This window comes from Marmota monax, unplaced genomic scaffold (assembly GCF_021218885.2).
Source record: "Marmota monax isolate L192 unplaced genomic scaffold, Marmota_monax_Labrador192_F-V1.1 WCK01_AAM20220418_F8-fsc00007, whole genome shotgun sequence".
NCBI lineage: Eukaryota > Metazoa > Chordata > Mammalia > Rodentia > Sciuridae > Marmota > Marmota monax.
This window is the reverse complement of record NW_026692781.1, coordinates 12,053,472-12,080,603: the sequence shown is the minus strand read 5'-3', so window position 1 is coordinate 12,080,603 and position 27,132 is coordinate 12,053,472. Positions and strand designations below refer to the sequence as shown.

At 37.1% G+C, this 27,132-nt stretch overlaps 1 protein-coding gene across 1 annotated transcript in view; it reads left to right on the top strand.

Moving 5' to 3' along the window:
- The window catches only part of Pde11a (phosphodiesterase 11A), a 381,530-nt gene that overhangs the window by 139,987 nt on the left and 214,411 nt on the right, over positions 1–27,132 (top strand). The window contains exon 5 of the mRNA XM_046447555.2: positions 14,916–14,980. Coding sequence (XP_046303511.1) covers positions 14,916–14,980 — 65 coding nt within the window. The remainder of the gene's footprint in view (positions 1–14,915; positions 14,981–27,132) is intronic.

Sequence of the window (27,132 nt, the reverse complement as noted above, 5' to 3'; positions counted from 1 at the left end):
TTTATTTTTCATATAAATCAAGGACTATAAATGGGATGATGTTGAGTTTATCTGTAATTAAACCTTTGCAACTGTGACGGGAACAACTCTCTTCCTGAGTCTTCTAAGGACAAGAGGTGACGTTTTCTAAATGGAAATGTGTTTCCTTCAGGTGTATTTTCATTCTTGTCTTGTTCTCACCTTAGAAACATAGACTGTCAGCTGGCAGGGACCCTCAAGATCTATCCAGCCCTGTGCATTTGCAAATGAAGGAGCTAAAGGGCTAAATGGTTTGCCCAGTCTCAACAGCTCAGTTAAAAGAGAAGCTAAAGTGCCAGCCTCCCACTTTATTTGCCCATTAGGTAGAAGGTCATCTATACTCCTGGGAGTGGATTGCAGCTGAAACAATGTCCCTCAGGGCAAGCAAGCAAATGACTGGAGAAGCTGTGCCCTTAGCTCTTAGAGCCAAATTGAATTTGAGCCTCCCGGTGAGCAGCCTTAGCTGGGCTGTTCTCTGCTGCATACTGGTCTTGCTGGGATTTCCAGGCTCTTTCCCTGCTTCTCTGGATCTGTGGATACTGGCACAGAGCAGCATGAATAAGTGGAGGAGGTACCTTCCCACCTCACCAGGGCTCCTGGTACTCTGAGGGAAGCATCATGGAGCATACGGCCTATAGCTTGCTGCACCTTGGTGATTTGTGGCCAGCTTTTAGGTTTTGTTCAGCCCTTTGGCTCTTTGGGAGAAACCTGCTGGAAAAATTATACAACAATATTGAAAATAATGATCTCATCAATCTAAGTTCTTGAAAGTTGAATGTCTGAACCCTTGGCAGCAATTTATGTCTTTGCTGAGAATTCTCTTCAAAGACCAGGAATTATATAGCAATTAAGAACTGTTTTAATACCTTAGAGAATGATATTTTCCTGTACTTAGAAAAGATTATTATCTTTGCCTTTAGGTCTGTTTTCCTCAAAGAATAAGAACTTGAGGATAAATTTTACTGATTTAATAAGTATTATAAAACTCACAGCATTGATATTTTAAAAACATCTATGCATGTTGAAAATGTTTAAGAGTGTTTCCCCAGATTTTACCAAAGCTTGGGATTATTCTGGGTGGGTATGGTTTACACAAACAATAGCCTTGTAAGTATCCTGCAATTGTGCAAAACTCAGCTGGCCTTTGGGAGGATGGACACACACACACACACACACACACACACTCACACCAATATCCCATAAATTATGGAATGCTCCAGGCCCTCTGAGAAGCATTTGAGTTCCTTTATTCCTCACCTTATGAGGAAGGTATTAGTATTACCCTAATTTTATAGATGAGGAAATAAGGCTTCAAAAGCAGAGTAATTTCCCAGAGTCACTCCCATCACTTGACTCTAAAGCCCCTGAAAGGAGTGGGAAGGGCCCAAGGTGCTCATTGGTGCCTGGCAGGCTGCCAGGAAGACCCCACTAGACAAAGGCAACAAGGAACAGGGGTTGAGGCTTCTGCTGCCAGGATCACCCTGAGGCACTCCCAGTTCTCTGAAAGAGCAAGTGGCTGCAGGGTAGGCTGGAATCTGGATAAGCACAAACTTATTGTTGGTTAGTTCAGTTGTAAACAGGACATAAAAGTAATTTAACAAACCAAGGGTGCTTATTCTTGCTAATCTAGCTCTTGAGGCCTAGTTCTTTGGTAAATCAAATTAAAAAGTGCAGATTATGTAAACTCATATTAAAGGTGGGGGCAGGGCCTGAGAGTAGGGACTATAATACATTCATCGTATAAAATAGTGGGGGATTGTCAAAAAACATCATCTAGGTAGATGGTACAAGCAATAGAGTTATGGGCATATTACTGAAAGTTAAAGAGCTTTTTTTTTGTTGTTGTTGTTATCACTGCTAGATACTATATATCAGTGGGGCTGGAGCAGAAAATGCTGGGCTACAAATCATGTCTTCTCTCTTCCCACCCTGCCACCTCAAAGTGAGGATGAACTCCTCCAGTCCTGAGGGGCAAGTGTGGGGATGTGTTGTAAAGCTGCGAAGACTTCTTTGCCAAGGCTGCTGTCAGGAAAGGTGGTGGAGAAGTTGGGCATCACATGCAGAAATCCATCAGCTCTATGCTTACCTTTGACACAGTTCTCACTAAAGCAAAGCCAGATTGAATAGGCACCAAAATTTGTTGCTGGCACAGTAGAATCAACAGACAGAAAACTGTGCAATGTTCTTTGGCTGGACTTTCCTTCTTCCCCCAGCTCAGAATACTGAATGACAGATTGATAGTAAAATCCTTTGTCATCTAGATTTAACAAGGGATATGAATGACTATTAGAGAGGAGACCCAAGCGAGATCCATAAACACAATTTGATTTGATTTGATTGACATATTGAATCAAATAAGCAGACCTAGATAGGTTTTTATCTTTTCAAGGCTAAGAAAACAAAACTGGAACTTGACGATGTGATTTTTAATTCCTGAAAGTTCATATGCAAAGTAAACATGTACAAAGAGTCATACAGTTTGTTAAAAGGCAACAATGATGAGCAATAGGTGAGATTTTGCCTGTGAAGCTGTTAAAAAGCATTACAAAATGGGAGACTAATAGCCTTGTAAGAAAACAGCTGAACAGAATGGATTCCAAAAGACCCCAACACCTGTGAGAAGCTAATCAAGACTGTTCTCTTGTATGGTTGAGAGAATTATTTCTGAGGAGGAAAAAGGTGTGTTATAAGAATTTCAAACTTGACAAAGTCATCGTTACTGAAAGCATTTCAATAATAGAGATGTGTTAATAATTATAAAGGAATGGATGCAAGATTTCAGCATCACCAACAAATCCAGCATTCAATTATAGCTTTCCTTTTTTACCTATGACCTTTTCTTCCTTGTTATTATCAGCAAGCCTATTGCTAGCAGAATGCTTCCTAGCGATCTCCATCACCTTTGATACCTCTATAACAGCAAAGAGCTTTTTCCTGTGCAGAGTACTAGTTTCAGTTTTAGATTTGTTACAACCAGTAATTATCAACATAACATAAAGCAAAAATGACAGAAAAGAGGATTCAAATCAAGGTGTGAAAGGAAGCCCCCTCCTGACTCCCTCCCCAAGTCTCAGGTTAGCCTGGAGTTCTGCTTCAGGGGAGGGAGGACACAGAATATAGAAGCAAATATTTAATTCTGGGCTTTTAAAATTTATAGAAGTGTAATTATTCTTACAAACCCAAACTTTCCATCAGTAAGAACCAGGATTTCCTAAAGGCTTGAAGAAATCAGAGGCTAAAACTATGAGCAAAGTAATAGATTTAGAAAGAGAACAGATGAAGTCTTAGAATAGCCAAATCTTAAATTGCCCAGAATAAGGGAAGAGAATACACCATTGTAGCCAGTCTTCCTAACATCACCCCCAAGACTCAAATGCCATACAGTGGTGGGAGTGGCAGTCCAGGTGGGGGAAATTGAACGTTGGTTCCCCAGACTCCACTACAGAGAAGATGAGACCTAGCAGTGTTGGCAGAGGTAAGGGGTAGTGAGTGCATCCCAGTTTTCCTAAAGCCCCAGAAGTGCAGGAGAGGCAGATACGGTTTTCCCCCATTCTCTCACCAAAGTTAATAGAGAGAAGGCTGGGACCTGAAGAAGCCTGCTGTCAGAATTAAGGAGACATGATATTGTGACCATGTCCTGGAAGCATCCCAGTGTTAGGAATGACTGTGAAGTCCAGTGGGGCTGCCCTGCCTTCAGCTGGGGCTAATCTGGGCCAGAGGATCTCCCTAGTATGCATCTTTGCTCCAAAACTCCCAGGAAGTTGCAAGTCAACCTGGAGAAAGTTTCAGTATTCAGTGAGTTTAAATCTGAAAGACTGAGAAAATTTGAAGTGGTCGAGTTTAACTAGAGTGGTCTATTTCTTTTGTGTTCTGTCGACAAGCAGAAGTGGGGATTGAGAAGAGATTTAGTTGAGTTATAGAAAAATAATACATTACTTTTCCACACGGCTGTGGAAAAAGCTCTGAGGCCTTTGAAATTTATTCCCAATACACAAATTGCATTCTCTACTTTCTCAATTTGCATACATGACAAAGAAAAGTTTTGAAATTAGATGGGTGGAGAGAATGATGGATTATTTTACAAATGTTTTGGAAACAAATGTCTAGCAATAGGAAAAAAATATGGAAAGCCAGATTCCTACCTCTTACTTGTTAAAATATAATTTTATGAAAGACAAAATTATGACTCTTGTGTGTACAAAATAAGTGCAGATTTTTTTAACTCTTTAATTTATGAGGGAACCAGTATGATGTTAAAACCAGTGTAAGAAGCATTTGAGAAATTAGGTGCTTATTGGCAGTGTTAGGGTAGGTTTTTAAGGTCAGAAACAAAACTGGTCAGAGACAAAACTAGACCATAAACTGTACCCTCTATGGTTGTCTTTTCCATTGGAGAGAAATCACTTAAAACTTCTACCTGAGAAAAAGCTACATATTAACATTTTACTTAGTACCAAACCTGGAGTCTTTTATCAGTATTAACCAGCAAGTGGAACTAGGCACATTCCTTAGGTCAGGAGCTGGTACATTTTTTCAAGAAACACCCAGATAGTAAATATATAAGGTTTTCCAAATCATACAGTCTCTGTTACAGCTCTTCAAATCTGCCACTGTGGCCAGTCATGAAAACATATGTGTGGCTATGTTCCAATAAAACTTTACTTAGAACAGTAAATGAAATTTTATTTATTTAAAAAAGCAGGTGGTAGCCCAGATTTGGCTTGCAGACAACAGTTTACAGAACCCTTATTTAGATAATCACACATACCCCCCCACCCCATTATTCATTTAAAGATTAGTACATAACAAAGAGCCACCACCATGGGGCTTCTGCAAAGATATCATAAGCACAAAACCGAAAGGGAGGTGGAAGTGAAAGCTAGGCAAAGAGCACACACCACAAAAATTGATGACAGTTTCCCATGAAATGAAATTAAAGATAATGTGACCTCTTAGGAAAAAAAGAAATGTTCAAAACAGAGATACAAGGGCTCAAGAAATAAGTGAGTAGCATAAAAAAAAAGACCATTAAAGTGAGATGATAGAGCTTGGAGAGAAGCCAAAAATATATAACCATACAGAAATGGATATTACATTAAAAGGGAGGGAGGGAGAGAAGGAGGGAGGAAAGAACAAAAGAAAAAGACAGAAAGAAAGAAAAGACATTTCTAAAATGCTTTCAGGAACACGAAGGATAAAATTGAAAATGAAATGGAAAGTGATAAGGTATAAAGAGAGAAAAGAATGATAAGAAGGCGGTCAGAATAAAAGAAGTTCAAAATAAGGATAATTGGTATCTCTGAAGACAACATGACAAATGGAACAGGAAAAAGCACTGGAAATTCTAGCTCTGGGACATTTTATTATAAAAAAAAAAGGCAAAGTTGGATTTACAGACTGAAAGAACATGCCATTTCAGGAAAAGTTGAATCTGTCTGCTTAACACTGAGACTCATTTGGTGCTAATGGACTGCAAAGATATTGAAAAAAAAATCTTTAGGCAAGTAGATAAAAGAAATCAAGTCACCTCTTGGAAGAAAGTTCATACTAATATTAGATTTCTTAGTAGCACTCTCTGTTTTATATTTTTCATTTTTTAATTTGTTATTTTCAGTTATACGCAACAGTAGAATGTATTCTGTCATATTATACATACATGGAGTATAACTTCCCATTCTTGTGGTTGTGCATGATGTGGAGTTAGTCTGGTTTCATCTTCCTATATGAACATAGGAAAGTTATGTCCAATTCATTCTAGTGTGCCCTCTCTGTTTTAATTTTAACCTGTCAAATTTATCATTTTCTCTTTTTGATTTGTATTGTAAGGGTTTTGTTATAAAACTCTTTACAACCAGCTATAATGGCATATATACGCCACATACATACATATATATAAAATTTATTTTTGTATGTGTGCATGTGTGTGTGTGTAAACCAATACCTTACTTACTTACCAATTCCCCTACTTTGAAATGCCACTTCTATATTATACCGAGTATCCAGCATACCTGGGTCAGTTTCTGCACTCACTATTCTGTTGCTGGTCTATTTGTCTATTTCAGCACCAGTATTACACTGCCTCAATTTCTATAGTTTTATACTACAGTTTGCTATCTGGTAGGGCAAATCCTCAATGTTGTTCACTTTCAAAATCATCACATAACTATATCCTAGGAAGCAAGGAAAACATCTTTTTACTTAACCTTTCCTTTTATTAGAGATTCAAGTCTTATATAGCAGGGGCTTGTCCCGCTGATTTTCCCCGTGAACAGGAATCAAGAACAATTGTTATTCCAATTGTCCGTGCTCATAATACTTTTCTGTTTGTTGCCTATCATTCTCTGATACAGGTGTGTTCAAATCCCTAGCATCACAGATTTATCCATATCTCTTTGCTCAGTTATGCAGGTTGCTAATTCAGTTGTCTATATTAATTATGTGTTTTTGAATTGGGATTACAGCTTCTTTTGACAGGAGGGTTTGTTTGTGCCTTTGTTTTCCTTCTATCTCTCTGGTCCTCCTTCCTGCCTAACAGTGTGCACAACTCCCTGGCGCCTAGTCAAGAACCAGGTCTGACTTGATGGCTCAGGTCTCCAGCTGGGTGGTAATATTACTTAACCAAGCCAGAGGCAGTGGTTCTGTGGGAATGAAGCTGGGTCATCTGCCTCAAGGGAGCACTTTTATTCCCCAGTCCCCAGGAGGAGCTGAAACTCCAAGTATCATTGCCTGCCTGTTTCAGGACCTGGAGTGCCGAGGCCTTTGTCTTCAGACTTGTACTTTTATGAATCTTCTCTTTACCCTCCCTCCTCTCTCCTCTTCTCCCTTCTTTTTAACCTTTAGATGTCTGTCTTGTTTTCTCTTTATGTATTTTATTAGTCTCTGCTTCTTTTGGAAGAGACCAGATGTATGAAAACATGAGCTTATAGCTGTACCCTCTCCACTTGCATTCCATGCACTGTAATCAGAAAACAAAATAAAACAGCATCATTTCAGGAACAGCAACAACAAAACAAAAGCTAAGCTCCTTCCTCCAAAAATAACTCTTGCTTCTCACTATTTTATTAAAATAATTCCTGAAACAAAACCTTTATTTTACTTTATTTTTGTGATTTTTAACACTTTCACAAAGCTAATTATTACAAATGTATATTTCATGGCCTCTGCAAATTTCAGAGAAAAAGGAAGAAACAAATTTAAATCTATCTGTAGGAATGGGAGAAAATCTTTGCTAGCTACTCTTCTGACAGAGGGTTAATATCTGAAAAAATAACACCCTCCCCTAAAAGCAAATAAATTGGCAAATGAACTAAACAGATACTTCTCAAAAGAAGAAATACAAATGACTAATAAATATATGAAAAAATGTTCAACATCATTAGCAATTAGGGAAATGCAAATCAAAATGACACTGAGATTTCATCTACCAGTCAGAGTGACAGACATCAAGAATACCAACAATAATAAATGCTGGAGAGGATGTCGTTGAGAAAATGGAACACTTTTACACTGTTAGTGGGATTGTAAATTAGTACAACTACTATAGAAATCAGTATGGAGTTTCTTCCAACAATGGATGACTGGATAAAGAAAATGGGTTATGTATACATGATGGAGATTTATTCAGCCATAAAGGAAGATCACTAGGAATAGAGGAAAGGGACAAGGGGGGCAGTGGTGAGGGAGGGGGAAGTGCTAGGGAGTGATATTGGCCAAATTATATTGTGCACATATACAAATATGTAACAAATCCCTCCATTATGTACAACTATAATGCACCTGTTAAAAAGGGGGAGGGATAAATCTAGCTATAGAAGTTTTGATTCACCAAGATCTTAACTCAGTGTTTACAGCTTGTATTCATGGTCTTTATAGTAGGCAGTCAGGTATAAACTGATCAGTTTACTAAATGGAAACCAAAAATAGAAATGAGAAATGCATTTATAGCCCTTTCTCCTGCCAAAATTAATATTTCACTCGCTTTTGCTTCTCTTAAGTGTTTCATTCAATGGATTTTAAGTGACTTTGTCAATGGCATTTTCCATTAGTCTAAAAAAAAAAAAAAAACCCAAAAAACAAAGCAAACAAGAAAACAAACCTTAACTGGCTACTGCTGTCAACATCAGGAAATGCATAGTTCTTTGAACTGAATGTTCCATTCCATGAAACTGTCTAAGCAATTCTTATCACTTCTCTTAGTTCCTTTTCAGCTCATTCATTTACTATTATCTCCATTTCTTTTAGTGTTTAGTCAAGGAAAGCAAATGTGGACGTTGTAGCCTTGGGTCCTAAGGCATCTTCTCAGCTGTAATGTTTTCCAGTATCCAGATTCCATGGATCATCCTGATAGCTGGCAGCTATTTTCTTGTCCAGAACTTTATGAAGATTTTTATAGCTGGACTTATTATAAGGCTAATTTCTGAAGTACATTTTCTAAACTGTGAAGCACAGCTATCCCTATATACTTGTTTTCTAATATGTCTGTTTTCCTGGTTCTTATGTAAATGTATATACAGTTAAGCGATTGAATGATCTTCCTGACCTTACATTTATGGGTGTGTGTGGGGGAGCACCCTGTGGATGTTCTGAAGTAGCCTATAATTCAATCTTCTTTCTCTAAATGGATTGTAAATACTGCTTTGGGCTTTCCTTTTTATATCACTTTCTTTCCATTTCCCTATCTTTCTTTAATTTTTTTGTCCCTGTAAGAAACTAAATTCCATTTGATTTTTATTCCAAGTATTTTTTTTTAGAATGAAAAATGGAAGATATCTAAATGTCTCTGAAGATTACCCAGGAAAGAAAGCATTGTTGCATATATACACATGCCCACACACATAATCACATTGTCTATATATCATATTATGTATTTATTGATTAGCTCATTTTCTCATAAGTCTAATGTGGTTTCCATTGAGCTACAGGTGACACCTTTACTCACTTTATTATATCTCAATCTCTCTCTCTCTCTGTATATATATATATATATATATCCCCCCCACACACATATGTGTAGAGAGAGAGATAGATCAATATATTCCTCTCTATATAGCAACAGATATATATATATATATATATATATATATATATATATATATATATATATATATATATAGAGAGAGAGAGAGAGAGAGAGAGAGAGAGATCTCCTCCAGGACATCAGTAAGACCATTCCATGCCTCTCTTTCTCTCTTTTTCTCTGCTCCTCTGATAGATAGATAGATAGATAGGATACCTATCTCTCTCTCTCTCTCTCTCTCTCTTTCTCTCTCTCTCTCTCACATATATATGTGTGTGGGGTGGAGAGAGAGAGAGAGAGAGAGAGAGAGAGAGAGAGATAAATAGATAGGTATCTTATATCATATATATATATATATATATATATATATATATATATAGAGAGAGAGAGAGAGAGAGAGAGAGATAGGTATCCTATCTACCTATCTATCTATTGCTGTATAGAGAGGAATATATTGATCTCTCTCTCTCTCTCTCTCTCTACACACACACACACATATACCTCTCTCTATAAATACTTATATGTATATGTAAAAAATACACATATATATAGAGATATCAATATCTATCTATCTATCTATCTAGAAGACCATGCCCTTTCTCTCTGACTTCTTTCCATCCCTCTGTCTTGTGTTACCTCATACCTAGGATTCTTAACTGCTTTCCAAAGTTGCCAGTCCCTGGAGGCCCCAATATTCCTTATTGCTCATTTTTATACAAACTACACTCTTGTAATTGGTCCCGTTGTTGAATTATGTTCAGTTAAACTCTTTCTGGTGTTCTCTGTGTCTTCTGCCAGAGTTGACTACTGTAGTTCTTCAAGCTGGAGAACCTCTTCATTGCTCAGCCTAGAGCATGGCTGCTCATGTTTTAAGGCTCAGGTAATATGGAAATTCTCTTCTGTGCCCTAGTGCACATCGTAGGCACATCGTGGTGAAACCCTACATTTTTGAACTTTTCCCCCCTCTGTGCTGTACTGTGTTGTGACTTCCTGAAGGACAGAATGTTTATATCCCTTGGTTTCTTCAGAGCTATTATAACAGTGCTTGATGCAATAAGTACTGGGTAAGTTTTGATTGAGTTGAATTAATGATTAGAATCATTAATAAGGGAGAAATTTATGAAGAGGGTGATGATGGATGATTATTTAATTCATTTTTTGACCCTTTGAGTAGCCCTATTGAGAAAAAAATGAGGGTTCCAAAAGTTTGGAAAAAGATTGGTGAATACTTAGTAGATAATTTTCTTTTTGGATGACAGAGATATCTGCTTGAGCATAGTTTTGTTTTTTAAATTGTTTTTGAATTAGAAGAACAGAGAGAAACCAGGCTAACTGGCATTTGATAAGCATCCAAATCAAAAAGACTTCTGTCCGTGGAGCTTTTCCAAAGAACAAGCAGGGGATATTTTGCTTACTTTACTTGGTGTGTGTGCTGTTTCCCCAGGATGTGATCGCCAGGGCTGCTCAACAATAAATGGGACTTGGAACCACTTGTTCAGTCTCATTGACCTGTAAACCACTTCTGAAATTTTCCTTATAAGTGTATCTTTTTTTTTTCACTTAGTGTATGTGAATGTATGTATTTAACCCATGTTTATTTAGTATGTATGTAATAACATCAGAATTGGATTTAAATAGTATATTTTAAAAATTAATAAAACTCAAAAACGTCAAATTGGTCCAAGTCAGGAAAAAAGCGTGACTTCTACTCTCTTTTATTTATTCATTCATCCATTTCTTTTTGTTTATCTTATGGGGGTGCTGGCCATCAAACTCAGGGCCTCGAGCACTCTGCCCAAGTTCTCTACCACTGAGCTACACTCCCAGCCCACCTGTTTCCTTTTGATTCTAATTTCTCCAGTGTCACTCTATATATATCATTGAATTGTATAAGCTTCTTTTTATTCTTATATAATATGAAATTTTGCCAACTAAAGCCTAAGCCTCCATGTCTAGAGTCTTGCTGGGGTTTTATCACAGAAACCTAGTTGGCCACTTACGTGATGACCTCTGTCTCTTTTCCTCCAGAGTTCCACTGATACCAAGTGACCCAAAAGCCCCATGTGAAATCACCCCCATTCTAAATCACACTGTTCCTAACTGGCTATCCCAAAGCCCCAATCAAGTAAGCAGGTTCATTTATTGCAGAAGACATTCCAAGGGGTTAAAGATTCCCTCTCAGGAGCTAGGGGCCAAAGCCTGAACTTTGTTTGAGCAAGGTTAAATTCCTTGCTACATACAAGGTCAACCCCATGGTTCAGTGTCTGACTTTGGTTATTACAGCATGGGCTGAGATAGGGGGTATTCTCTATGGGATGGAGTGCCAGAAGTTGAAAGATACATCATCTTGGGTTTTCCCTTTATCCATTAAACATGTATTTAGAACACCAAAAACAAATAAGACAAAATGTTTTGACTGTATTTTTCTTTTCAACAAAGTGTTTTTTTTTTCTTTTCAGTGACTTTTTAAAAAGCTCTTCTTATATCTACATTGTGATATTTCATTAAGAGGAACTTGTACATGTCTATTTTTATTGTGATTCTACATCTATAAGTTATATGGCTTGAAATTTCAGGATATCCTATTCTCTTACTGTTTTTTTTCTTCCCTTGTCTCCTCCTTCTTTCATTCTTTCCTCCCCCCACCCCCCTCTCTCTCCCTCTCTCTCTCTCTCTCCTTTTGAGATGGGGCCTTGGCAATATTGCCCAGGCTGGTCTTGAGCTTCTTGCTCAGGCAACAAGAATGCTGGCAAAAGCCTCCTAGATTAGATCTTTAAAATAATTGCTACCTCCAGGACAATAAAATTGGAACCATTGGGCTTTTCTTTTCTGATACATGGATATCACTTCCTATTCTCCTTGGATAAAATTCATTTGCATTGCTATAAGACAAAAATAGTTTGCATTGCTGTCAGTTTTTCAGAAGTTAACACCTACCCTTACAGAATTGTAAAATAATCTAAGCAATAGTAAAATGAAGTATTCTTAGTAATATTAGAGAATTTAATCTATCAGGTCAGGAAATTAAAAGATGCATCCTGCTGAATTTCCAAATGCAGAAACAATAGTTTACTAGTAACTTGATTGATTTTATACCAAGTTAAGTTTTTTTATTTCAAGTTATCATTATTCTGTGTTTATTATCCAAAATTGGGCTTAGAATAGGATATTTAGTATTTTTTTAAAGCAGGGTTTAATCTAAATATTGTGGTTTTGAAGGAGTCATGTCTACATAATTTGCTACTGCAATACCACTTGCTCTTGCTTATGAAGACAGCAAGGGGTGGTAGAAAAACTAGGGCTGTGGAATCAGAAAGACATGTTTCAAATCTCAATTCTGTTAAGTTACTGCTTATATGGCTTCTAGAAAACCCCTTAATCATTCTAAAACTTATTTTATCTTTAATAAAATGAGATAATATTTACCCTGTGTTTATGTTGTAAGCATTGGCACACACATAAAGGATTGGTCATAACATGCAAAATGCCTCATTTGTAGTAAAACAGCAGCCTAGAACATGATAAAAATGGAAGAATTTACTACCATGGAAGCAAAAATAATGGAAAGAAATTATAAATTATGAAAGACCAAGGTGGACATATAGGACCGACTCAGTGTCTGACAATCTCTTACTCTGCAAACATAAATGAAATGCTTCTACTTTTTATATTGTTCTTGTTATAACTAATAAAACTGTATTTGGATACAGTTTGAAAGATTTATTATTTGATGGTAGTAAATAGTCTCTTTGTGACTTGCTAGCCTGAGATTCAAGAATATTATAGCTGGATCAAGATTTCTAAATGATTAGTTTCTCTTTAAATCCTCACTTAATATAGGTAGGTATTCCAGTTACTTTTGCTGTGTAACAAATAAGCCCAAAATGTAGAGGCCTAAGCCCACCATTACAAATTACAAATTAATTACAAATTTGGTGGATAGGAATATGGAGAGGGCACAGTGGGATATGCTCTTTCCAGGATATGGAGGCTGACTTATTTGTTGGGAACTAGAATCATCTGAAGATTTCTCAGGTGCCTGGTAGGGGTAGCATAAAGGCTCAGGCTGCTGAGCAGAGCACCTGTGTGTGGCTTTTGTATGTGGTCTGGCTCCCTTTCAGCCTAGAGGACTCAGGGAAACTGGATTTCTTACTTCGATATCCAGACTCAAGTATTCTATCAGACGAGGCAAAAGCTGTGTTCCCTTTTATGACCATCTGGAAAGGCATATAGCAAGTCTTCCATATATTCCATTGGCTGAAGCAGTCAGAAGCTCAGCAGGTTCAAGGACTAGGGGCAGACTGTATCACTTAGAGGAAGGTGGCAGTGTCTCATTGTAGAGAATGTGGGATAGGAGATATTATTGAGGCCATCTTTGGTAATAAAGGTGAACACTGAGTAGATTCTGTAGAGGCTCATTTTACCTTTTAATATGAAATAAAATATGTTCTGTGGTTGTCAAGAGGATTTCCTTGCAACTGACCTATTATCACAGTGTACATTCAGGTAATTGTTCCCAGTTGTCTTTGTGATGTCCCTTTCTTTTCTGTTTCCTTTTTCCTCATGTTGCATTTTCCTGGACTCATGACCTCACTGGTAAAACTGTGAGCGCCTTCCCTAGTGTCCCCCACCTTATTGTGAATTAGCATCAGCATATTAGAGAACATTCGGCCTTTGGTTTTGTGAGATTAGCTTATTTCACTTAGCATGTTAATGCTCCTTAGTACTTGATGTTAGCAGTGTTGTATAAATTCTTTGATGATAGGAGTTGTTCTTTTTCCATCAACAATATTTTCCATCAATATTTCACCTATTCTGTTTCCAGATCATTTTCTCTGGTGCCCATCAATTCCTTGTAAGTGGTTAATTTAAAAGGACTTTGAAGCATAACTGCATCTGACTAAGCCAGTTCGAAATGTCAACCTTGGGAACATCTAATAACATTCAGATGTACTCCTTCTAGCACAAGGGTCATATTTTTCTATCATGTGGTATATTTTGTCAAAAGAGGGCTAGAAATGGTCCCCTTCCCACTCAACATTTGAAGTATTTTTGAAAGAGCTGGTCCTTGAAGATCAGGCAGATTTGCTTTAATTCCAGTTGCCTCACTTCATTGTGCAAAAACTGAGCTAGTTTCTTAAAAATTATGGGTTATTTGGCCCATTTATAGACTGAAGATAAAAATATCTACTTTATAAAATTATAATGGAAAAATTAAGAACCAAAGAAGTTTCCAGTGTAGGACCTGATTTATAATAAGAACACACTAATAGCTAAAAATGAAAACACCATGTTGACATTTTCTCTGTGCTCATAAATTCCCTTTCCACATAGTAAGTCTGGGTCAGACTCTTGTACTGAGGGTGCTGGACTGGAGATGGAGAAAGTGTCCACCCCAGGGATGATCATTGAAGAAGGTGATTTCTTTTTTACCCTTTGGATGTTGACACCAAAATGTTCATCTGACAACAAAAACGAGCCAAGGAAACTAACTTCAAGAACCTGATGTGGATGTTCCTTTTGGGAACCTGCTGCCCCACCTGGTTTTCCATGGATGGTGATTGGTTGTTAACATAACAGTTTTAAAAAATTAAATTAAGTATCCAAATGAAATGTTCCTTTTCCTGACCTCCACAGCTTATTGTAAAAATGTATACAGGTTTAGTAAAATTTAATTTGGCAGTATATGCTGTGTAAGAAGTGAAATACAAAATGTGGATTAAAAGTTTCTCCTCTTCCTTGGAATCTCTCCATTTAAAAATCTCTCTTTAATCTGCAATCATTGTAATAATCATTATAAAGATGGAAAATGTTTATTGCATTATTTTAAACCATGAGAAAGACTTAATTGACCTAGATTTGCTGTCTTTTTGAATGGCAGGTGGTGAAGTTTACCAAATCCTTTGAATTGATGTCCCCAAAGTGCAGCGCTGATGCTGAGAACAGGTAGGGCTTGAGCTCATGTTTGTTTTTGTTTTTTAATATTTTCATTTGTTTTAATTAGTTATATATGACAGTAGAATGCATTTATGCACTTTGATATATTATACATAGATGGTATATAATTTCTCATTTTTCTGAGTGTACAATGTTGCAGAATCATATTGGCCATGTAGTCATATATATACATACAGTAATAATGTCTGTTTTATTCTACTATCTTTCCTATCCCCACATCCCTCCTCTTCCCTCCCATCACTTCCCTCTACCTAATCTAAGGTAATGCTATTTTTCCCTAGTGCCCCCCACCTTATTGTGAATTAGCATCAGCATATTAGAGAAAACATTTGGCCTTTGGTTTTGTGGGATTAGCTTATTTCACTTAGCATGTTAATCCTCCTTAGTACTTGATGTTAGCAGTGTTGTATAAATTTTTTGATGATAGGAGTTGTTCTTTTCCCATCAACAAGTACAGCCAAAGCTTCTGTATTTCAGAGCTTAAATAAAAACCATGACTGAATAATGATGTCTATACAACTAGCTTGCAGTTTATGAAGCTAAATGTTAGTACTTATACTGTGATTAAAATGTTGTCTTTAGATTTTAGTCCCCCATTCCCCTGAATGACTCCCTGAATGGTCTGAGATAAATTGTAAAGTATTCTGCTGCTTTCCAAACTTGGAATCCAAATTCTTTATGCAAGTTAATATGGAGTAACAATGGAGCAAATCTGTTTTCTTTAAGCCACCAGTTTCAATTTCTTTTGTACCAAACATTAGACTGAAATTACTAATGAATAAAATCAGTTTTTAAATGTTCCCTAAGTATGCAGAAAACCTAATTTTCTGCTTTATTCTGGCCCTTTGCTTCTCTTCTTCTCTTTGCTGGCTTGCATTTGGTGAACAATATCTCTTTCGGAAAAAAAAAGAGAAAGAGAGTTTCAGATAATTTGTTATTTGTCTCTGCTGGCATCTTTGGGGCCACAGTAAAAATGAGGGTTTGGGAACAACTAGTGAATATCTCTAAGCTTTGCACCACCCTGAGTAATAGCTAGTCTGGTATAAAAACTAGTTCTGTAAGGGAAGGGCTAAAAAAATATGAAACTGATTAAAATGCAGAGATTGGAGAAAAATAGTGCCCAGGACAGTTTGAGGATGATAACGATGATGATGATCCAACATTGCTAACAACATGAGCTGCTTCTAGTCACTGAGTACCAAGTATGCCAAGCAGTATGCCAACCACTTGACAAATACAAAATATATACCCCAAAGGCACTCCCCCAGAGACCCACCTCCTCCAGCCATACCCTACCCACCTTCAGTTACCACTCAGTTAATCCTTATCTGGGGATTAATTCACTTATTGGGTTAAGGCTCTCATAACCCAATTATTTCACCTCTAAGCCTTCTTGTATTACCTCACACATGAGGTTTTGGGGGATAGCTCATATCCAAATCATAAATAGCAAGTTTGCCTTGTTGAAAATCAGCAGGCCAGAAAGAGGTAGCCCCAAATCCAAGGCCAAGATTGTTTCTCCCAACCTCTGAACTTTGACCCCTTTGCCACCTATAATTTAAAATAAGATAGTTAATCCCATATAGTGAATACCACTTGGGTTAATGTTTCTCAAATCTGGTTTGTTCATCAGAATCAAGCTTGGAGAATTCGGCAAAAACTAAATTTTCAAGATGCACACTGAGAAATTCTGATTCAATGTGTCAAACGTGAATTCCTAGAGATTTATATTTTCAAAAGGCTTTCTAGACAGCACCTATTTCAAGATAGAATATTCCAGGGTAATCTGATTTTTAATATTTATTATTGCCTTTAATTTCAGAAAATAGAAATCAATAAAGTTAAATGACTACTTCATTGAGTCACTTTACTTTTTAAAAAGTATATGAAGTTTAAAAGAGGTCTCTGTTATATTCTGCTTGATTTCAGTTATACAGCTTTCTTGGAAAGTTAAAATTATAGGAATAGAAAGCAGGTTAGGCGGCTAGGGTTGTGGCTCAGCGGTAGAACTCTTGCCTAGCATGGGTGAGGCCCTGGATTTGATCCTCAGCACCACATAAAAATAAATAAATAAAAAAGGTATTATGTCCAACTACAACTAAAAAATTTTAAAAAAAGAAAGAAAGCAGGTTAGTAGTTACCAGAGACTGAAAAAGGAGAGAGAGCTTGGCCAGAAGGGAATTTGGTAGTGACAGAACAGTTCTGTACCTTCTTTGGGATGGTAGTTATACAACTGCCTTTGTCAACACTTGAAGAATTAAATATTTTTTAAAAAGAGTGAATTTTACTTTCTGTAAGTTACATCTTAAAATGAGAAAAAGGGACCTTTTGTAAGAGGTTTTTATATTCATGAAAATGTATTTATGTTCACATCTGTATGTAATGACAGCTAATATGTGCCTAACAAAAACAGAGTTATCAGTGTTATGCTCAGAATTCTACCTAAATATAATGCTATAAAATAACATTTGCCACACTAGAGAAAATATCTATTCATGATCACTTTTTAAACTAGTTACAGCCTCATGTAAAGTATATTTCTCATATACGGGGGAGCTTTATGGAGTTATTAAAGCACAACCTTTAAAATCCTAAGCCTTCAATATTATTATTTTTATGTTGAACATGTTTTCCTGGTACTTCAGAGTTAAATACTTCTAGCCTTTTGATTATTTTTAATGCTGAGAGAAGTTCCATGTCAAAATGAAATGACCCAAGGCACAAACTGCCCTTGGAAAACTTTCTGATAATTAAAAAAAGAAGAAGGAGGAGGAGGAGGAGGAGGAGCAGGAGGAGGAGGAGGAGCAGGAGCAGGAGGAGGAGGAGGAGGAGGAGGAGGAGGAGGAAAGGTAGGTCAGGTTTTCTTTAAAGAGACATTTGAAAAGTGCCTTTGAACTTTGACATTATGAGATAGTCCTCTTCATCTTTCTATTTATGGATTTTAAACTAATGGAGAACGTTCATTTACCTCAAAAGGCCTTTCCTTCATTGCCGAGTAATTTTCCTCTTGTAGATGTAGTTTCCTCCAGTCCTTTAATAGAAGTTAAAGGATAAAGACAGGGGGCTCTGGCATTTGCAATGACAGTGGCATGGAAGGGATGTTGAGACCCACGATGAGTCTACAAATCACAGCCTGCTCTCGACACACTGTGAATCTTTCCTTTGACCTTTCGTCACTTAACACCCCTGCTATACATAACGTCCATTAAATACCTCAGTCCTCTGAACATCATTCAGATATAATAGTATAGCTTTTTAAAGATAATCTCTATGTCTTCCTGGATCAATATATCAGGGTGCTATTTCAATTCCGATGAAATCTGGTTTGTGGCTTGATGGTTTTTATAGACAGTCCTTGAAGACTTTTTTGAATCAATTTTATCGCTGACTCCTCCGTTCTGCTTAGTGTGTTATGCAGTGAACTCCTTTGTCATAGCTGGTCTCTTGGTCTTCCTGCCACGAATAATAACCAGTTCAAGAGTTGGAAATGATTTGCTCCATGCCTCTCAATGAGATGTGTGTCACCTCTGGGACATTCTTGACAACCTCTCTGGTGATAATATTCCCAATGTATCATGAAGGACTTCCATTGATAAGGAGTACTAATTATGAAAAAGTCATTTTATGTTGAGTCATATTCCTGTCACTTCCCCCTATTTGTTCTAAAATTTTCCATTGGAGACATTTTGTCTTTATTTAACAGCCGTATCGTAACCAGATTTTACCAGGCCTCCAGACTATGACTATAAAGTAGGGTTATATTGACAGTGGATAATCTACACTTAGTCAGTTATTTCTCCTCCAAGGTATAGGCCCTGTGTTAGCTTTTCATTGTTGTGACAAGAATATCTGACAGTGATAACTTACAGCAGGAAAGTTTATCTTGGGCTTATGGTTTCAGAGGTTTAGTCCATGGTTTGCCAACTACATCACTTTGGGTCCAAGCTTAGGCAAAGCATCCTGGCAGAAGGGCATGGCAGAGGGAAGCTGCTCACCTCGTGGTAACCAGGAAACAAAGAGAGTGAAGGAGGAATCAGGGGGATAAGATTTAACGCCCAAGGACATGCACCCAGTGACCTACCTCCTCCAGTCAGGCCCCACCTGCCTAGAGTTGCCACCCAAGACAGCAATCTTTTCAAATTATAAATCTATCAAATAGATTAATCCACTGATTAGGTTATAGCTCTCACAATCTAATAATTTCACCTCCTGCATTAACATAGTAGCTTTTGGGGGACACTTCATATCCAAATTTTAATAGGCCCCCAGCTCCTTAAAAAGGCCAACTTTAGAGTATTTCTAGTGGTCTGTAAGATTTCTTAAACCAATTTTATTACTGAATCATTGTTTCTTCTAAATGCTCACCCATAAATCTTCTCCCTCTGGATATGGCAGAGCAGCCATGGTCTTGCTTTTGGCATACAGGGTATGGTTTTCCTTGCCCACTGCAGAGTTTCCATGGCCATAACTGAACTCCTCACGGGAGCTCTGCCTTCACTCCCCACATTAAGATACACTGGTGATCTTCCCAACCAAAGGACAGTGTAAAAATAGAAAGAAGGCTCACCATTCCTACCGTTGTCATAGCCTGTTGCCTGGCCCCTAAATAGCCCTATGTACCCCATTTTTATAAGTCTTTTAATTCATAAAGCTTTTGTCTGCTGCCCTTCTTTTCCATAAGACTCAGACTTAGTCCATTGGGCTAGGCTTGAGAACCAGATTAGGGGCCAACCACTAAGTTATTCTCTTGATTTCCCCACTTTTCTTCCATCTCAGCCACCAGGCCTAGATGCACAAAACCTCTTCCTTACAGTCCCTTTCCTTTATGCACATCAATTCTTGCAAATAAAACCTTCCTCAAATGCAGATGTGTCTCATTTTAGGCTCATTATGTCCTGCTATCCATGATTGCAAAACAATTAAATAATTTCTGTAAAATATTTATGCAAGGTGGTATCTTAGCAAAAAGGAGGGGAGGAAAAATAACTTTTTCTCTACCCTTCTGAGTTCCTACCTGAGACAGGACCTTTTAACAAAAGGCAGAATAATAAGAGAAAATCAATTTGAAGTTATTACCTTGTGTATCTCACATAAGGATGGGAGATACCCTGGGGAAAATGAGTAACTCTTAATGAGCTGGCTTGGAACTAGGGTTTACACAGCATCTTCAACAAAGAATCCTATATTTTTGCGATGTGACAAGACAAAGAAAAAGGACCTTGAGTATTGAGCAACAAATTATGGGAATGCAAATAAATGGGAGTTAGTAAAGTTTATTACAGATTCCTGTGGTGCCATCTTGAGGTTGATAAAGATCTAAATTTGTCTTTGGTGATCAACCTTTGTCCTTCCTGGTAGAGAGAGGAAGGAGGATATTTTTTGTAGATTTAAGTCCTGCTATAAGGCAAATAGCAGGTGGACAAAGAGCTTTTTTGAATCTGCTTTTTCTTAATTGTATTCACCACAAAATAATCCTTATGTCAAGTGTCATAATTTGGTGTGACATATTTTGATCTCCCATTTCAACCAACTCATCTGGGAAGTAATGGAAGGTGGTCCTCAAGGAAAGGTTTTGGATGGGGTAAGACTTTAGTTAGGTCCTGAAGGAGGATGGGAGGTAGTGATGCAAATACCTTTTAAGAAAAAGTTATGTCATAAGCAGAGGCATGGAGGTGAGAGAGAGTGAACAGGATGTTTGAGGACATTTAACTAGGTCTGTGAGCTGTTGTCACAAGCATCATCATCATTGGTGGTGATGCCTTCTAACTCCTGATGGAATCCAGCTGCCTAGAATGCCATTTGAATGAGGTGAGGATGCTGCCAATTCTTCCTGATGCTCAAATCTTCCTAATTGGCCTGGAGACTAGATGCTTGTCTGCTTGCTCACAGGGGATCAATATCACATAGTGACATGTTGAGGTCTGTGTCTTGAAAAATCATCTGGGCAATAATATGAAAGGAGGAATGGCAAACTAAAGTCACCCAGGTTTCATCTATTGTCTGAGCCATGGGACAATGGTTCTGTCCTGGAAGACTGACACAGTTACACTGTGCTTACTTTCTCCAGATCAACATCTGCTGTTCTTTGACTCTTCTTCCTATTTCAGTCTCTGGACTTTTGACCACCCTTTTTTTAATCTCTCCGGATGTGCTCCAGCTTGCCCGAATCTGTCATAAAATGCTGTTCCCCAATACAGAAAATGATTTCCTGTTTTTTCCCAGAATCTAGACATATTAGAAGGAGACTCTTAATGCATTGATTATTCACAATCATCTTGTATAGGCTGACTTTCTTTTAAATTAAGAACTTACCTGATCCATCCAATTTTCATCTTCTCCAGGTCACATTTTAGGACCTTTCCTAAGAAACCTAAGAATATTTGGTGAATTAGCCTGAATAAACTTTCCTGGATCTCTTTTTAGCCTTTAATAAACCTTTTTTTCTGCCTTCAATGGGAACAGGTTATTTGTATGATAATATATCCTTAGAAAGGAAAAAGAACATTTATGCAAGTCTTAATAGTTAAGATTTTTTTTAGTTTAAGATATTTGGCTATATTCTGTTTGTATATATTTTAGATATAATATAGATATTTTGGAAATTGTACTTCCTCAGCTCTGCTCCTGAAGGTATCAAAAACAAACAGAAAAAATAAATAAAATAAATAGTAACCTGGTATCTGTAATTTCTAGAAGGTAACAACAACCTAAATATGAATTTTTCATGTAATAAATCAATGGAATATAGTGAAAAATGGTTTAAAATCCAATTTCTTTACCCATTTTAGCCTTTTGAGAATAGGGAAGTTGTGGGAATTAAATTTATCTCAATGGGAACATATCTTTTTGAAATATATTTAATCTTTTTTGGTATACATTATGCAATATTTTTTGAAAAATTTGATTTGTTATATATGACAATAGAATGCATTACAATTCATATTACAAATATACAGCACATTTTTTCATATCTCTGGCTGTACACAAAGTAGAGTCACTTCCTTCATATCTTCTTACATGTACTTAGGGTAATGATGACCATCGCATTCCACCTCTTTTCTACCCTTATACCCCCTCCATTCCCCTCTCTCCCCTTTTCCCCCTTGTCCTATCTAGAGTTCATTTAATTCCCCCCCACACACACACACACAGCATATTATGGATCAGCATCCTTAAATCAGAAAAATCATTTGACATTTGGTTTTTTTGGGTAATTGGCTGATTTCACTTAGCATTATATTCTCCAGCTCCATCCATTTACCTGAAAATGCCATAATTTTATTCCCTTTTAATGCTGAATAACATTCCATTGTGTATAAATACCACATTTTCTTTATGCATTCATCTACTGAAGGGCATCTAGGTTGGTTTCACAATTTAGCTATTGTGAATTGTGCTGCTGTAAACATTTATGTGGCTGTAATCCCTGTAGTATGCTGTTTTTAAGTCCTTTGGGTATAGATGGAGGAGTGGGATAGCTGGATCAAATGGTGGTTCCATTCTCAGTTTTCCAAGGATTTTCCATACTGCTTTCCAGATTGGCTGCATCAATTGGCAGTCCCACTGGCAATGTGTAAGTGTGCCTTTCCCCTCCACATTCTCACCAACACTTATTGTTGTTTGTATTTTTGTATATTAGTGACAAATCCCTTAAAGGAAAACTACTCCATTTATAATAGCATAAAAAAAAATAAAATACTTTGGAATCAACTTCACGAAAGAGGTGAAAGGCCTCTACGATGAAAACTATAGAACACTAAAGAAAGAAATTAAAGAAGACCTTAGAGGATAGAAAGATCTACCTTCTTTTTGGATAGGCAAAATTAATATTGTCAAAATGATCATACTAACAAAAGCACTATAGAGATTTAATGTAATTCCAATCAAAATTCCAATGACATTCCTCATAGAAATAGAAAAAGCAGTCATGAAATTTATCTGGAAAAATAAGAGACCTAGAATAGCTAAAGCAATCCTTAGCAAGAAGAGTGAAGCAGGTAGCATCACTATACCAGAACTTAAACTATACTACAGAGGAAGAGAAACAAAAACAGCATGGTACTGGCACCAAAATAGACTTGTAGACCAATGGTACAGAATAAAGGACACGGAGATTAACCCACATACTTACAATTTTCTTGTATTTGACAAAGGCACCAAAAGCGTACATTGAAGAAAAGACAGCCTCTTCAACAAATGGTGCTGGGAAAACTGGAAATCCATATGCAACAAAATGAAATTAAACCCCTATCTCTCACCATGCACAAAACTCAACTCAAAAGTGGATCAAGGACCTAGGAATTAAACCAGAGATACTGTCTATTAGAAGAAAAAGTAGACCCAAATCTCCATCATGTTGGATTAGGCCCCAACTTCCTCAATAAGACTCCTATAGCACAAGAATTAATATCAAGAATCAATAAATGGGATGTATTCAAACTAAAAACCTTCTTATCGGCAAAAGAAACAATCAGTGAGGTGAATAGAGAGCCTACTAATTGGGAACAAATTCTTAACCACACGCACAGCAGATAGAGCACTAATCTCTAGAATATATAAAGAACTCAAAAATCTTAACACCAAAAACACAAATAAAATCCATTTACTCTTTACATTACATTTTCATTTGTTACAACTGGGAGGGAAGAAAAGAAATAAAGCTACAAAACTCAGAGCCGCTAAAGAGCAAAACCTTTGTTTAGTGATCCGTTGAATTTGCACTTCACCCTGGAACCTCATGAGATGGAGAACTAGTGTTCTGATTGGAAAGATGCAGGGACTCGGTAGCTTCTCCTCCTCAAAGACAGCCAGGGCCTAGTTCCCAGAACTCGAGTGCAATATTTTACACAGCAAAAAGGACTTTGCAGTCTGATTAAGAATCTTGAGCTGGGAAGATTATTTGGGATTATTTTGATTAACTGGACATAATCCCAAGGGTCTTCATAAATGAAAGAGATGTGACAACAGAAGCAATGTCTGTGAGAAAGACAGACCCATCATGGCTGGCTTTGATCATATAGGAATGGGACCACCAGCTGAGGAATGGGTGGTCTCCAGAAACTCCAAAAGGAAAGGGAATGGATTTTTTCCTAGAGAATTGAAACATAAAAACTTTTTGCTGTTGGGACTAAATTTGTAGTAATTTGTTACAGCAGCAAAAGGAAATGAATATATGGCAGTTTAATTTTAAAAGGAATCTAAAAGAGAATTCAGGAATTAATAAAGGATTAAAGAGAGGTGAGAGCAGTCTTCAAGGATCAAAAGGACAGGAACATGTTTGGAAGCTGATTGTAGGGAAAACACGGCCAGGAAGAAATTCCCAGGGATGGGACAGATAGAGATTGGTACACATTGTATATTGTGTTCAATTTTAAATTATCGTGCCTGCTTTATCCTTTGTGGTGTTGGGCTTGATGTACTCAGTTGCTACTGTAGCTCTGCAGTTTAATCCAGAAGCTTCTCACATAAAGTGGCTCTAATCTCACCAAACCAAGCCTTCACCTTTTTACAGGTCTCTTCCAAGAAGACACAGACAAAATAAGAGGTTTTTTGTTTTTTTTTTAAGACTTAAGAAAAATTTAGGGGAGCTGGGGTTGTGGCTCAGTTGTAGAGCGCTTGCCCCACACGTGTTGAGGCATTGGATATTCTCCGTACCATATAAAAATAAATAAATAAAATAAAGGTATTGTGTCCATCTACAACTAAGAATTTTTTTAAAAAGGAACACTTAATATTAGAAATCTGTTTTATTGTCATTTCAGAGAAATGTAGTGGTTGAATAGTGTCCAGCCAGCCCCAATCCAAAATTCATGTTCACACTAAACCTCAGAATGGGACTTTATTTGGGAAAAAAAAAAGATTTTTGTAGATTTAATTGGTTAGGAATCTTGAGATCGTTTTAGGCTGCACAGTAAATCCAATGACTGGTGTCCTGATAAGAAGAGAGACACAGAGACATAGTCGGGGAATGGCATGTTAAGATGAAGGCAGAGACTGGAGTGAGAGGACCATCAGAATTGTGAGGGAATAAAGTAATGTTGTTCTAAGACACCAAGTTTTTAGTATTTTGTTATGGCAGCCCCAGAGACTAATAACTGTAGTTATTAAATGAGGCAGTTAAAATGGATAATGACCATTAGATGTCTCTTCCAGATACAAAATTCTAGGAAGCTATGATTCTGTGAATCCCCTATTATCATTATGGTGATTTCTTTAAGTACAAAAAGAGCATTAGCTGTCACTGGAAGTCTACTTCTATTGTCTTACTTAATCTCACAAATGCCCATCAAGTGAGATGTACTTGTTCTCATTTTACAAATGAAGAAACTGAGGCTAAGCAAGGTTAAGGGATTTGCACACTGGCAGGCTAGTAAGGTTTAGCTGTTGGCCTGAGAGTAAAACTCCCACAAACTCTCCCCTTCCTGCAAGTTTATGGTTGGAAGGAAATGCTATCAAATGCTCCCTCATTCTATTATGACCAATACCTTAATCTCTGGAAATATTTACATCCTCATGGGGGCAATGCATATGTAAAAGATGCAAATGACAACAACTAATCCAAAACCAATCAGCTAAGTTTTAAGAGGCTTCTAGCATGATTAGAATACCTAGTGACATTATGGCAGTGTCTTCCTGAGCCATATTGGATCCTGAGGCAAACAGAAAAATATGCCTTTTAAAATGTTTTTGACATTTTGCTCATCATAGATTTTTTTTTGCATTTATTTGTATTTTTTAACATATTGCATTAAAATAACATCTTGATTGCTAAACTTTTTGTGGCTCTTAAATTTTGTACCTGAAGCAAGTATATTAGTCCCCTCACCCCAGTTCCTGCCCTACATCAAGAAGACTAGGGAGGGGTGTCAGAACTTTGAAGAGAGTAGATGGCATGGGTTAGTTTACAGGGATGTTTTAATTGACAAGGATCCAAGTGCATACAGGAAGGGAGATGTACAGAAGGAAAAGTGGAGAAAAGGGTGCTTGAGTGGCCTGAAAGTTTGTCTTTTAAGAAGGTTTTCCTTCTCAGATTCTCCCAGTCATGAGTATTAATGGCTTCTATTCTTTGTTTAGAGAGCCAGTGCACTTGTGACAGTGATCTGGTACATTTTGGAACAATAAGGAATTGGAACTGATAGAGACTCCATCTCCAAAATCAATACTCTCTCATTAGCTGAGAAAATACAGGTATCCATTTCAAGAACAGATGGAAAGAAAAGGAGTCAGCTTTTTAAGCTCAGTTCATAAATAATACTATGTATGCCATTACTTTTGTGCTAAATGCTTTGCTAAGTACTATAGAAAAATTATCTCATTTATTCCCAAATTACAGATAAGGAAAAAAAATGGCTAGGGTCATATAATAAGTGACAGAGGTAGTGCTTGAAACCCAGTCAGCCTGACCCTGGTATTTGCCCTCTCCGACATTCCATTCATTATTTGTGATTTGTCAGTAGATTAACTGAAAATTACTAGAATTGCTGAAACAGCTTAAGACCCGGCACTTAGTAGGTACTCAATAATATTTATGAATGAATGACATTTCTTTTTCCCACATTGAACATGTTGAAAGTTGGGATAGTGACTTAGTACCACTGCTGTCCTGGTGGCAGTTTGACACAGCTGTTGCCTGTGTAAAACTATGTCATTGCAGCTCACATTGTCATCACTTCAATTGTGTATTCATTTTTGGTACTATACAAGCTGGGTTTAAATAATGGCTAATACACCCTCAACAAGATTATATTATGATTTGGTGTTGTAATGAAAATTTATTGTTCTGAATACAAATATGGAAATAAGAAGTGGGAGTATAAATCTGATATTAGTGATGAAAATATTTGTGGTCGGAAAACTGGCCACAATGCTGTTTGAGCAGCAACTAAGGAAGAAATGAGTAGATGAATTGATGCTATTTTGTTACTGAAACAAAGACAAAAGGATCACTTACCACAAGTCAAGTCATGCAACTAAAGAGAGTAGAAATTGCCGCAGCTCTCACAAAAGAAGTTTCAAAACAATAAGAAGCTGGAGTAACCAAATCCATGTGTTTCTCAGGAATATTATTAAGGTGTGGAATATCAATTTGTCAAAATTTCAATTTATTGGAAGCTGCTTAATTTTCAGTGACAAGTGATTCA